Source organism: Antedon bifida, chromosome 8 (genome assembly GCF_963402885.1).
Source record: "Antedon bifida chromosome 8, ecAntBifi1.1, whole genome shotgun sequence".
Taxonomy (NCBI): domain Eukaryota; kingdom Metazoa; phylum Echinodermata; class Crinoidea; order Comatulida; family Antedonidae; genus Antedon; species Antedon bifida.
This window is the reverse complement of record NC_136233.1, coordinates 13,162,309-13,174,183: the sequence shown is the minus strand read 5'-3', so window position 1 is coordinate 13,174,183 and position 11,875 is coordinate 13,162,309. Positions and strand designations below refer to the sequence as shown.

General features: G+C 34.7%; 2 protein-coding genes and 1 non-coding gene across 3 annotated transcripts; 2 read left to right on the top strand and 1 right to left on the bottom strand.

Annotated features, from left to right (window-relative positions):
* Window positions 1-69: 69 nt before the first annotated feature.
* On the bottom strand, window positions 70-2,995 carry LOC144850948 (uncharacterized). The gene is made up of 2 exons (XM_078708467.1): window positions 2,924-2,995; window positions 70-2,306 (listed from the first exon to the last, which is right to left on the bottom strand). Exon 2 carries the CDS (start codon window positions 2,304-2,306, stop codon window positions 519-521), a length of 1,788 nt encoding a protein of 595 aa, XP_078564593.1. The 5' UTR covers window positions 2,924-2,995; the 3' UTR covers window positions 70-518.
* Window positions 2,996-4,132: 1,137 nt separating this feature from the next.
* Window positions 4,133-11,239, top strand: LOC144850977 (uncharacterized). The gene is made up of 6 exons (XM_078708500.1): window positions 4,133-4,196; window positions 4,886-4,974; window positions 9,493-9,556; window positions 9,858-10,025; window positions 10,328-10,744; window positions 10,919-11,239. Exons 1-6 carry the CDS (start codon window positions 4,133-4,135, stop codon window positions 11,173-11,175), a joined length of 1,059 nt encoding a protein of 352 aa, XP_078564626.1. The 3' UTR covers window positions 11,176-11,239.
* Window positions 11,240-11,744: 505 nt separating this feature from the next.
* Window positions 11,745-11,875, top strand: LOC144851187 (U11 spliceosomal RNA). The gene has a single exon (XR_013614159.1). It is a non-coding gene; the product is annotated as a U11 spliceosomal RNA (small nuclear RNA).

Here is an 11,875-nt window from a genome sequence, read left to right as displayed (position 1 = left end):
CACGTTGTTAATGATCGTTTACACAATCGAATGGCATCGATACAAATACTGTAATACCATTTATTGTTTCGTGTCTTAATACTTAAATGCATGAATAACTCAGATATGTTAATGTTGTAAAATCCATGATTTTGTTTTGTTTAAATACATAAATGATACTTTTATGGTCATTTCAGCACATTAAAGTAAAGTTACCAGGAATTCGAGAATGTAATTAATACCCGGTTCACACGTACACACATTGTAACATTACTGTTGTCTTGAAATAAATGTGTGAAAAAGCGTTTTAGTATCATAACAAGCCTGTGTAAGATTACACCCTATATCTTATGTATCTGCACTTACATTTTTTTTTACATAGCGTTTATATATACACGATGGCCAAATAGCAAGTGAAAGCATTGTGTTTAAACTTGTTGAGTTAGCTAACAATACATATAATACCTTATAAGGGTATCTTGCGAGTTCATTAAAAATTTAATGTTTTTTAATTTGATATTATTTACATTTTTTTTTTTTCACGTTGTTGTAAACTCGACATTTTTATCAATTACAATAGATTCTTCAGGAATAATGAGAATTGTACCCTCAACTGTTTCATCCTGCTTGCGTGATTGGTTGAACTGACCCAGGTTCGCTCCACCCGAATGCACCGTCACATCGACATCTTCTTTGTGCACTTCCAAATAATGTTCTATCAAATCCTTATAAACATCTGTGTTGAATACTTTACAGACGTCGCATAGATAAACTTTGGTGTCCTTGTGTTTGGCGGTATTTTTTATATGTTTACGCAGATTCCCAAGGTAGAACGTCGTGTACGAACAATACGGACAACACAAACGATTTACAGGATCGTGCTGTTTTTTATGCCTTCGTACACGATACGCTGTTTTTCCTACAAAAGTGCACTCCGGAAAGTCACATTTGAACGGTGTCTCATCCGAATGAGTTATCATATGCCGTCGTAACCGATTCTTATTCCCAGCCTTGTAGCCACACTGTGTGCAAAGGAACGGTTTTTCTTTAGTGTGTGTACGAATATGTATCTCGAGTTCACTATTACTGACTGCAGCATATTTGCAATTGTCATACGTGCAAACGAATGGTTTATTATTTTCATGCACTGATTTAATGTGGAGTCTCAGTCCGTCCAAACTGACATACTTTTTACCGCATTCTTCACATTGGTATTGCAATTCTTCCAGTCCTTTCTCTCGCCTGTGACGCTGAACATGTTTGCGTAACAGACTATGCTTTGACGCTGCATAATCGCACTCGGAGCATTTAAAATCCTTGATGCCAAGATGACGCTTCATATGGATGCGCATGTCTGACTGTGTAACACAAGAATACGCACACATGTGACATTTAAAAGGCTTGTCACCAGAGTGAATGCGCATGTGCACACGCTCAGAACTTGCACGAATGACTTTCTCACAAATTGGGCATGTCCAAGTTTTGAACTTTGAATTTGGTTCTTTCAATTTTGGTTCTGTTTCCGTCACATCACTTTTTTCAGTACTTTGTTTTTCATTATTGACACTTTCACTTTGGTCAGCAATTTTCTTTTGTTTTCCTTTACAATTTTTCTCCTTGATATTATTACCGTTAATTTTACATGATTCTCTCTTGTTTTTTTTCATAACTTTGTTCCCAGATTTTTTTTTCCTATATCTTCTCTTTCTGGTTTCACACCAATCACTATTGTCATCTTCACATACATTATCATCATCATTATCATCTTTTATGAAACCGCTTTCTTTTTTAGTTGATATATCCTTTTCTGTACGTCTTTGTCTAAAAGGTGTATCAATATTACCAAGTAACTTGTCTTCCAGGTATCGACTGTAATCGTAATCAGTAGCAACGTTTTCAGGCTCATCACTAGTCTGTTTTCCTTCTTTAAAACATTTTTTTAGTTCTATAGCTAGAATCTTCCTTCTTGTAGTGCCAGCAGACTTCTCTTTTACAACATCTCCAGTACACTCTGTAACATCATCAGTTATTTTGTTCTCGTCAATGCCAAGCAATAACTTTTCACTTGTGGATTCCTTGATATTATCTCCACAATTTGAATCACCCTTTGAATCTTCCAACGACGTAGGCTGCTGTAAAGGCAACTGCAATAGCACATCTGGTGTTGGTTCTGCTGAAGCATCATCAGTAGATTGAGTTGTTGAACTTGATACAATAGGCTGCTTTTTGCATTGATTTTTTCTGTGTTTAATGTAATTTTCAAGTCCGTTGATGTGACTATTGCATTTAAGGCATAAGTGAATATCCGATTCATCTATTTCATCCATCTGGGGAAATAAAATTGTTTTCATTACTGTATGAATGTACCGTATGTATACCCAACATTATGAATGATGTGCATCCATTTGTACATACCACAGACAACTAGATAGGCTAGCTAGGCAGAGTGCAAGCGATAACTGGCCTGGTGGTCATTAAAATCAATGTACTGCACTAAACCATCTTATTCTAGCTAGTTACTAGTTATACCGGTATTTATTTTACCGCCTCGCTTTGAATAAATGCCTCAATTTCAAATAGGTCTAGGCCTTGTTGGTTACTTTTTAGTAGCCTAGCTGGCTAGATAGAGGCCTTACTAGGTAGTTAAGCTGGGCTAGATTAGATAGTAGGCCTAGTAGGGCGCCGATAGATAGTAGGCCTAGATAGGATATTAGGTTAGCTAGGCCAGGCTGCCAGGGTCAAAGGGCCCAGGCCAGGCAGCAGGGTCAGGCTAGCCTAGCTAGGCTAGGCCTAGCCTAGACCATATTTAGAAAGGCCCAGCCTAGCTATTTATATTATTATTTTATAGCCTACTAGGTCCAGACATAAGTAGTATGTCCGCCTCTAGCATATCTAACGGTAACCTAGTCGGAAAAGAAATTGAGATTGGTAAGCTATTTCAAACCTTTTTTAAGCTAGGCCTAGGCCTAGTTTTTTTTCTTTTAAAGTTTTAAACTAGACGACGGATGGTGTAGCGTCTATTCGTCAATGAAAAGGAAAGAGGGCGACATGCGAATTAAGTTTCTCTTGGATTTAAATTCCATCCGTGTGGAGAAATTCATTTTGAATTATTCATCCTTCACCACAAATAGCACAAAATAAAATCATCAAGCTAATTAGATCCAAGAAATGCTACTATAGGAACCGTTTTTACGTACTTTTAACATCAAACATAAGTTAGGCCTAGTTCGAGCGAGCGATTCAACCGTAAATTGTGTCTGCATTTCTGAAACCACGTTTTGCTTACCCAAATTTGTTTCATGTTTTTTGATATTTTGTTTGTTATTCATTTATATGTATCGTCAACATAGAAGCTTGCTACAGTAAGAAGTTTCGAATTGACATGTAGGCCTATACAGATTTTTAATTATTTCCAATTTGATCAAAGCGGTTTACAGAAAATACATAGCACAACATGGAAAACTCATTGTCTTCTTCCAGACTGACTTTTGACTTTTTTTCATAGTGCAACTTTATCAGGTAACTGTTTTTTTTTATTCGATCTAATTTTTGCCAAGTAAATAACTGTTATGTTAACAGTTTAAAAAACATGAGAGAAACAAAATACTAAATACAAACAATGTTTATTTTAGAAAATTTACTGTTTTTATTATTTTTTTAAATGTCATTTCCAACGTGAGCATTAATACCTAATGTTACTCGCAAGACACAACAATTTTTTTTTCTTTCTTAATTTCTGATTTTGTTTTGTGCTTTGATTTAAATAATATACTTATCTGAAATGTATTCGTTAAAACAAATATATTTATAATGATCGGTAAATAAATCGCAATCAATTTAAATCATTTGAAATGTTCCTTATAAAACAATCTTCTAGAAAGAGGACACCTATGAGTGACGCAAAATATATTAATTCATATTTGATTGTCATAATGACACGTATGACGTCACAATTGTTGCGCGGAATAAAGTCTGTGTACACAACCAAAAACTTCAGTATACAACAAGCGCTAGCTCCGACAACACGGTGAAGAGACATCATCTCCTTTACTCAGTTTTCTGTGCTTAGTTTCTTTCAAAAATATTCCGATTGATTTTATCAAACATTATTACTAGGCCTATTATATTTATTATATATTTAAAATAACGCATTATGCCTATCTTATTTTGTGGTGCAACAATACGATTGCCTAAGTTTCCACGAATAAACAACAAAGGTAAGAATATTAGAAATAAACTTTGTAGGCCTAGATCTAGATACAGATGAAGAGACGTCATAATGTTGATGTAGGCCTGATTAATAAAGTATTATTTTAATATTAAAGGAGTTCTAGTTCTAATTAATATTTGGCCTAATAACATTTTGTTATTTAAAAAAAAAATTAAATTAAAAAAAGTAGGCCTAACTTAACCAACCCAACTCTAGACATTTTATAACAAGTTTATTTTATAGATGTTCATTTCATTTATTAATTACTTATTTAGGTATGATTGAAATATTAAAGACGGTTTATAAGGAGTTTTTCATAAATTATTATTATGGAAATATCGCACTCGGACACTCCTAGGAGGGAATTGTTTTGATATGTAACTATAGAGATTTAAATCTGCCTAGTTACTTACCACGCGCACATATTAAAGTAAAGTCTGCGCGCGTATGCGCACTACTCTGGCGCGGAACGACATGATCTGAAAATAAAGCTGAAACATGCCAACGTCATGGAATTGTGAAATTCTATTGGTTGAAATAGACGAATCGAAACAACCAATAAACAAACTTGGTTTTTCTTTGGTGGAGATAGTTCTGAAACACATAACTTGTAGCCAATGATGATCGACGTAAAATCATTGGTACAGAGTGTGTATATTATTATTATTAAATGTAACATTGTTTGTATATTTTTAGTTTTACCATTGCCAAAGAAAGTTGGTGAATATGAATCAGTACAACAGGTATTGATCGCTCGAACAACTGAAGAAAAACAAAGACTGGATGTGAGTTTATCCAATGTATTTTAATTTTAGGCCAGGCATTTAGGATGAGAGTGTGTCTAGGTGGGGGACCCGGCCCACTGGCGCCGGGATAGCTGCTAGCAAGGTCTACATCCTCATAGGATAGGGAGTGTAGCTAGTTAGGCTAGCCTCAAGGATACACTGTAAGCTTAGTCTATGTTAAGCTAAAGGGCATTGTCTATCATTTAAATTTTTAACTTGTTTTGACTCATATTACAGGAATGTCTGTGAAGTTGGTTACTAGTTCCTAGTTCCTAGTTCCTTATTCAAATTCAATTAAAGGGACAGTCACAAATATTTTTAAAAACAGATTTTAATACGTAATAACTGTCTAATTGATTTGTTATTGCATCAACATGTTAGCCTTAACCTCCTCTACTTCTTCCGGTCAAAGTTCAATAACATTTTATGCATTTACACCCTCTACGGCGAATAAGTAACTAGCTTTTACGAACGTTATAATACTTGACCTACTTCCTTTTTTCAAAATATTTTGGTATGGATCGATCACCCTTGACCTACTCTACCATTTGCCACCCCAGTTCCGCGAACTTTTTTGCGTCTACGCCCTCTACGGCGAATAAGTAACTGGCTTTACGAACGTTATAACACTTGACCTACTTAATTTTTTCAAAATATTTTGGTATGGATCGATCACCCTTGACCTACTCTACCAATTGCTACCCCAGTTCCGCGAACTTTTTTGCGTCTACGCCCTCTACGGCGAATAAGTAACTGGCTTTACAAACGTTATAACACCTGACCTACTTAATTTTTTCAAAATGTTTTGGTATGAATCGATCACCCTTGACCTACTTTACCATTTGCCACCCCAGTTCCGCGAACTTTTTGGCATCTACGCCCTCTACGACGAATAAGTAACTGGCTTTACGAACGTTATAACACTTGACCTACTTAATTTTTTCAAAATATTTTGGTATAGATCGATCACCCTTGACCTTTTCTATCATTTTCCACCCCAGTTCCGCGAACTTTTTTGCGTCTACGCCCTCAGCGGCGAATAAGTAACTGGCTTTTACGAACGTTATAACACTTGACCTATATATTTTTTTCAAAATATTTTGGTATGAATCGATCACCCTTGACCTACTTTACCATTTGCCACCCCAGTTCCGCGAACTTTTTTGCATCTACGCCCTCTACGGCGAATAAGTAACTGGCTTTACGAACGTTATAACACTTGACCTACTTAATTTTTTCAAAATATTTTGGTATGGATCGATCACCCTTGACCTACTCTACCATTTGCCACCCCAGTTCCGCGAACTTTTTTGCGTCTACGCCCTCAACGGCGAATAAGTAACTGGCTTTTACGAACGCTATAACACTTGACCTACTTAATTTTTTCAAAATATTTTGGTATGAATCGATCACCCTTTACCTACTCTACCATTTGCCACCCCAGTTCCGCGAACTTTTTTGCGTCTACGCCTTCTACGGCGAATAAGTAACTGGCTTTTACGAACGTTATAACACTTGACCTACTTAATTTTTTCAAATTAATTTGGTATGAATAACATTATTTCACATAATTGTTTTCTTTGTACACTATAATGGGTAATGTATTAGGTAAAACAACTTAGTTAAAAAAATTATTTTCGATCAAAATTGTTGTATTCTCTTTACAACTTTTATACCTCATGGAAGAATATGTGCTTTTTAATTGGCAATATTAATGGTTAAAGGATTATTAATGAATATCTTAATTTTGATATTATAAAGTCTATTAGCCTAAACCGTTTTCAGGTATTTTTTAAAAACATTATTTCAACATTTATTTTTGTGCGCTATAGACGGGTACTGTAGAAAGTATAGTTTAAAAAATATTGTTTGTATTGTGTTTAAAACGACTATTATCACTCAAGGACTAATGTGCGCTTGAATTGTTAATTAATAAAGGATGATTAATGAATATGTTTCAGGTAACAGTTGATATCATGAAATTTAAAAAATCCACATTAGTGGCTATTTCACCCAATTGTTTAGTTTGTGAGATATAGACGGGTACTACAAATATAGTTTTAAAAATATTACTGTATATTGTGTTTAAACGACTATTATCACTCAATGAATATTGTGCGCTTTTAAATATTAACAGTAACAGTATTAATGAATATGTTAATTTTGCTGTTATAAGGTAGTGTAAACTGTTTTTAAGTAACAGTTGCTGTAATGACATTTGAAAAAAAAAAAAATTAGTTCAGCTTTGTTTTTTTTGTGCGCTTATAGATGGGTACTGTAAGATGATGTCATTGTAGGCCTATGTGGGTGATTTTTAATTCAGAGATTTGTTCAAACATTCTAGGTCTACAGTGGTAAAACATTTAGTAATTTATAGATTTTATAATAAAAGACATTTATGCCATAAACGATATGCGTAAGAACACCATTTAAACAACTTAATGTGATGCTTAACATTTAGATACAATTATCTTCCTACATCATATTACCTAGGAAACAAAATGCAATGGGAAAAAAAATTGCTTTTGACAGTTTTGAAAGAAATTATTACTGTATATTGTGTTTAAACGACTATTATCACTCAATGAATATTGTGCGCTTTTTAATATTAACGGTAACAGTATTAATGAATAATATGTTAATTTTGCTGTTATAAGGTAGTGTAAACTGTTTTTAAGTAACAGTTGCTGTAATGACATTTAAGTTCAGATTTGGTTTGTGCGCTTTTATAAAATGGGTACTGTAAGCAAGTTTAAAAAGATATTACATTGGGATCGATTGCAACTGTTGCAATTACGCGAAAAATTAGCCCGGCATAACATTTATTGAAGTGGGGTGGTATTGAATGACTATGCAGTGTGTCGTCACATGTTGACGTAAGAAGTTATTTATTAGTTCTTAGTTTATATACTACGATAGAGCCTACTTTAAATGCTGTTTTAATTTCAGGTAGTCATGTTCTACTTGTGTTGAAAAGTGTTAATGAATAAAACTTGTGGTTATCGTTTTTAACCAAACTGTTGTATTTGTGTTTGCTTCAGAAATTATCTTCTAGAATCGTAACAAGTCAAAACAAAACTAAAATGAATTCGCCGTAAAAGGACATAGGTATAAGTTCGCGGAACTAGTTTGGCAAATGGTAAAGTAGTCAAGGGTCATCTACCCATAACAAATTAATTATTCGCCGTAGAGGGCGTCGATGCAAAAACTATTTGGAAAAAATTAAGTAGGTCAAGTGTTATAACGTTCGTAAAAGCCAGTTACTTATTCGCCGTAGAGGGCGTAGACGCAAAAAAAGTTCGCGGAACTGGGTGGCAAATGGTAGAGTAGGTCAAGGGTGATCGATTCATACCAAACTATTAAAAAAAAATTAAGTAAGTCAAGTGTTATAACGTTCGTAAAGCCAGTTACTTATTCGCCGTAGAGGGCGAAGATGCAAAAAAGTTCGCGGAACTGGGGTGGCAAATGGTAAAGTAGGTCAAGGTTGATCGATCCATACCAAAACATTTTGAAAAAATTAAGTAGGTCAAGTGTTATAACGTTCGTAAAGCCAGTTACTTATTCGCCGTAGAGGGCGTAGACGCAAAAAAAGTTCGCGGAACTGGAGTGGCAAATGGTAGAGTAGGTCAAGGGTGATCGATTCATACCAAAATATTTTGAAAAAATTAAGCAGGTCAAGTGTTATAACGTTCGTAAAGCCAGTTACTTATTCGCCGTAGAGGGCGAAGATGCAAAAAAGTTCGCGGAACTGGGGTGGCAAATGGTAAAGTAGGTCAAGGTTGATCGATCCATACCAAAACATTTTGAAAAAATTAAGTAGGTCAAGTGTTATAACGTTCGTAAAGCCAGTTACTTATTCGCCGTAGAGGGCGTAGACGCAAAAAAGTTCGCGGAACTGGAGTGGCAAAAGGTAGAGTAGGTCAAGGGTGATCGATTCATACCAAAATATTTTGAAAAAATTAAGCAGGTCAAGTGTTATAACGTTCGTAAAGCCAGTTACTTATTCGCCGTAGAGGGCGAAGATGCAAAAAAGTTCGCGGAACTGGGGTGGCAAATGGTAGAGTAGGTCAAGGGTGATCGATCCATATCAAAATATTTTGAAAAAATTAAGTAGGTCAAGTGTTATAACGTTCGTAAAGCCAGTTACTTATTCGCCGTAGAGGGCGTAGACGCAAAAAAGTTCGCGGAACTGGAGTGGCAAATGGTAGAGTAGGTCAAGGGTGATCGATTCATACCAAAATATTTTGAAAAAATTAAGCAGGTCAAGTGTTATAACGTTCGTAAAAGCTAGTTACTTATTCGCCGTAGAGGGCGTAAATGCATAAAATGTTATTAAACTTTGACCGGAAGAAGTAGAGGAGGTCAAGGCTAACATGTTGGTGCAATATCAACTCAATTAGACAGTTATTACGTATTAAAATCTGTTTTTTTTTAATATTTGTGAATGTCCCTTTAATTGAATTTGAATAAGGAACTAGGAACTAGGAACTAGTAACCAACTTCACAGACATATTACAGGAGATGTTTGGAGTTCCTCACGGTAACATTGAATCTTTTGCTGGTCTCAAAACCTCTGCATCAGGTAAATTAAAATGTTGGACTATCTAATAATAGCTAGCTAGGCCTAAGATAATTTGTTTTGTATTTTTAATATACTGATTAAATAACTGAACTATGAATAATAAGGCTAACAGCCATTAAGTCGCGTGCTACAATGCATAGTGATACCGGACCGACAGACAGACCGACAGACAGACCGACCGACCGACATAGTGAACTATAGAGTCGCGTCCACGCGACTAATAATAATTTCAATACACATGTGTATATTCTATTTACATTGTTGCTTTATTTTGTTCATTATTAATATTATTATAATTCAGTACCTAATTTTACAACATCCAACAAAAGTGACACGTCAGCAAAACTAAAACGTAAACGCCTTGGTAGTTGTAAAAACGTATTTATTGTAAAAGAAAAGGGTGCCATCATTATCTCTCCGGTTAACTCATCGACCCAGACAGACAAATCGGCCGAAAAGGTTCCCACAGGTTTGTATGAATCTTATTTACGTTTTTTAAAACTTTACAATTAAGTTTGAGTTTAGAATATTTTTTTAATAAGAAGTCAAACATATGGGAGATAATTAGGAGATAGTTGGGAGATAAAGAACATAAACAAATTAATAGGAAATTTATTGGTTAAAATAAACGAATTCAAAACATCAATTTGGAGTGTATGCATAAATCTTCAAATGATTGCCCATGGTGACACATTGAATCACCACGAACACTTTGAATAGCGATTAAATCAGCCTTTTGATACCATATAAACCCTGTCTTATATATTACAGTACCTTACTGCAAGAAAGCCAGCAAGGATGACATGTCAACAAAACCAAAACGTCTTGGTAGTTGTAAAAACGTAGTTATTGTCAGAGAAAAGGGTGCCATCATTATCTCTCCAGTTAGCTCGGCAATTCATACAGCAGATAAACCAGCCAATGATGATATCAATGAAATTGCAGAAGACCCAATCTCCCAAGTAGATGCCCTTACTCCAGTAGTAGCAGTAGAAGAGGCCACCAGAGTTGCAATACTCACTGAAACAGCAGCAGATGTTGCCATCCTCACTCCAGAATGCAATGACGTTGATGCAGGTGAATTGGAAACAGAAATTGAACAAATGACATCAAATCTTGTGGAGAACACACTAGCTAAAATTCTGGCAACACCTAATGAGGAAGTAAACATTATTCCTGGTCTGTATGGTAAGATAAATTCTTTAACTATTTTGTGGGGTTTTACCTTTTAAACTAGAAATGATACTAAAGGTAATACATGAACATGTAGGTCTAGTCGAAATGATTCATTAATTTAATGCATTATAAAGGTAATACATATTATTGCCATATACAAATGTTGTTATTAATTGTAATTTTTAGGAAATGAAAAGGTGGAAAATGTAGAACCAGAAGTAGTACCATTGGAAACAGAAAGAGAAGTAAAGGAAGCAGGTATAGATTTAGAAAAGGTAGCAGAAAGAGAAATGGAGGTAGCAGTAGTAGAATATGTACATAACCTAATAGAAAAGGCAGTAGTAGCTGAAGCTGTAGACAAAGTAAAAGAAAGAGAAACAAAAGAGGAGGCAGTAACAGAAGCTGTAAAAGCAGTTGAAGAATCCCATTCATACACTGGATAGATACGACACAATTAAAAAAAAGAAAACAAAAACATTAGTTATATGGAATCATGTTTACAATGCAGTCTACCTCATTATTTATTGATTAACAGATATAAATATACTGGATGTATTTCAACTTGGATATAATAAAACAAGCTTATATTTTTAATAGTTTATTTATTATTTTCATTTTTCTTTGATTTTATTTTTATATGTTATTTTAATTTAATATCTGAATATAAATATAATACTAGAAGGTAAATGAAGTAAATTCATCACCTGGCTGACTGAGATAAACAAAGCAAACAAAGGAGGATCAAAGCATGGGGAAGTGCGGGTTAACTTTGTGTACAAACGAATATTTAAATTAAAGTTGAAAATTCTGTCAGTAAAACAAGTTCCAACTGTGATTCAAACTTTTACCCTACCGTTATACCACTAGGCTTTCATGGTACAATTTTTAAAAATACGAAGAAAAGAGTTCACAAAAACATTCCAGGGATATAAAATACAATTATCGTATATGGCACCAATATTAAAACATAGTTTTATTTCAAATATATAGTGTATTTTTCAAACATGTGGGTAAAAAGGGCTTTTGCAAATTTGCACTCGGTATAGCTTTCGTGTTATCGGGCGGAATCGCTATCAAGAGATTCCGGAAGCACAATCTTTGGATTTATTGGCTGTTGGTTGCCATGGTAGCACTGACGCCTAA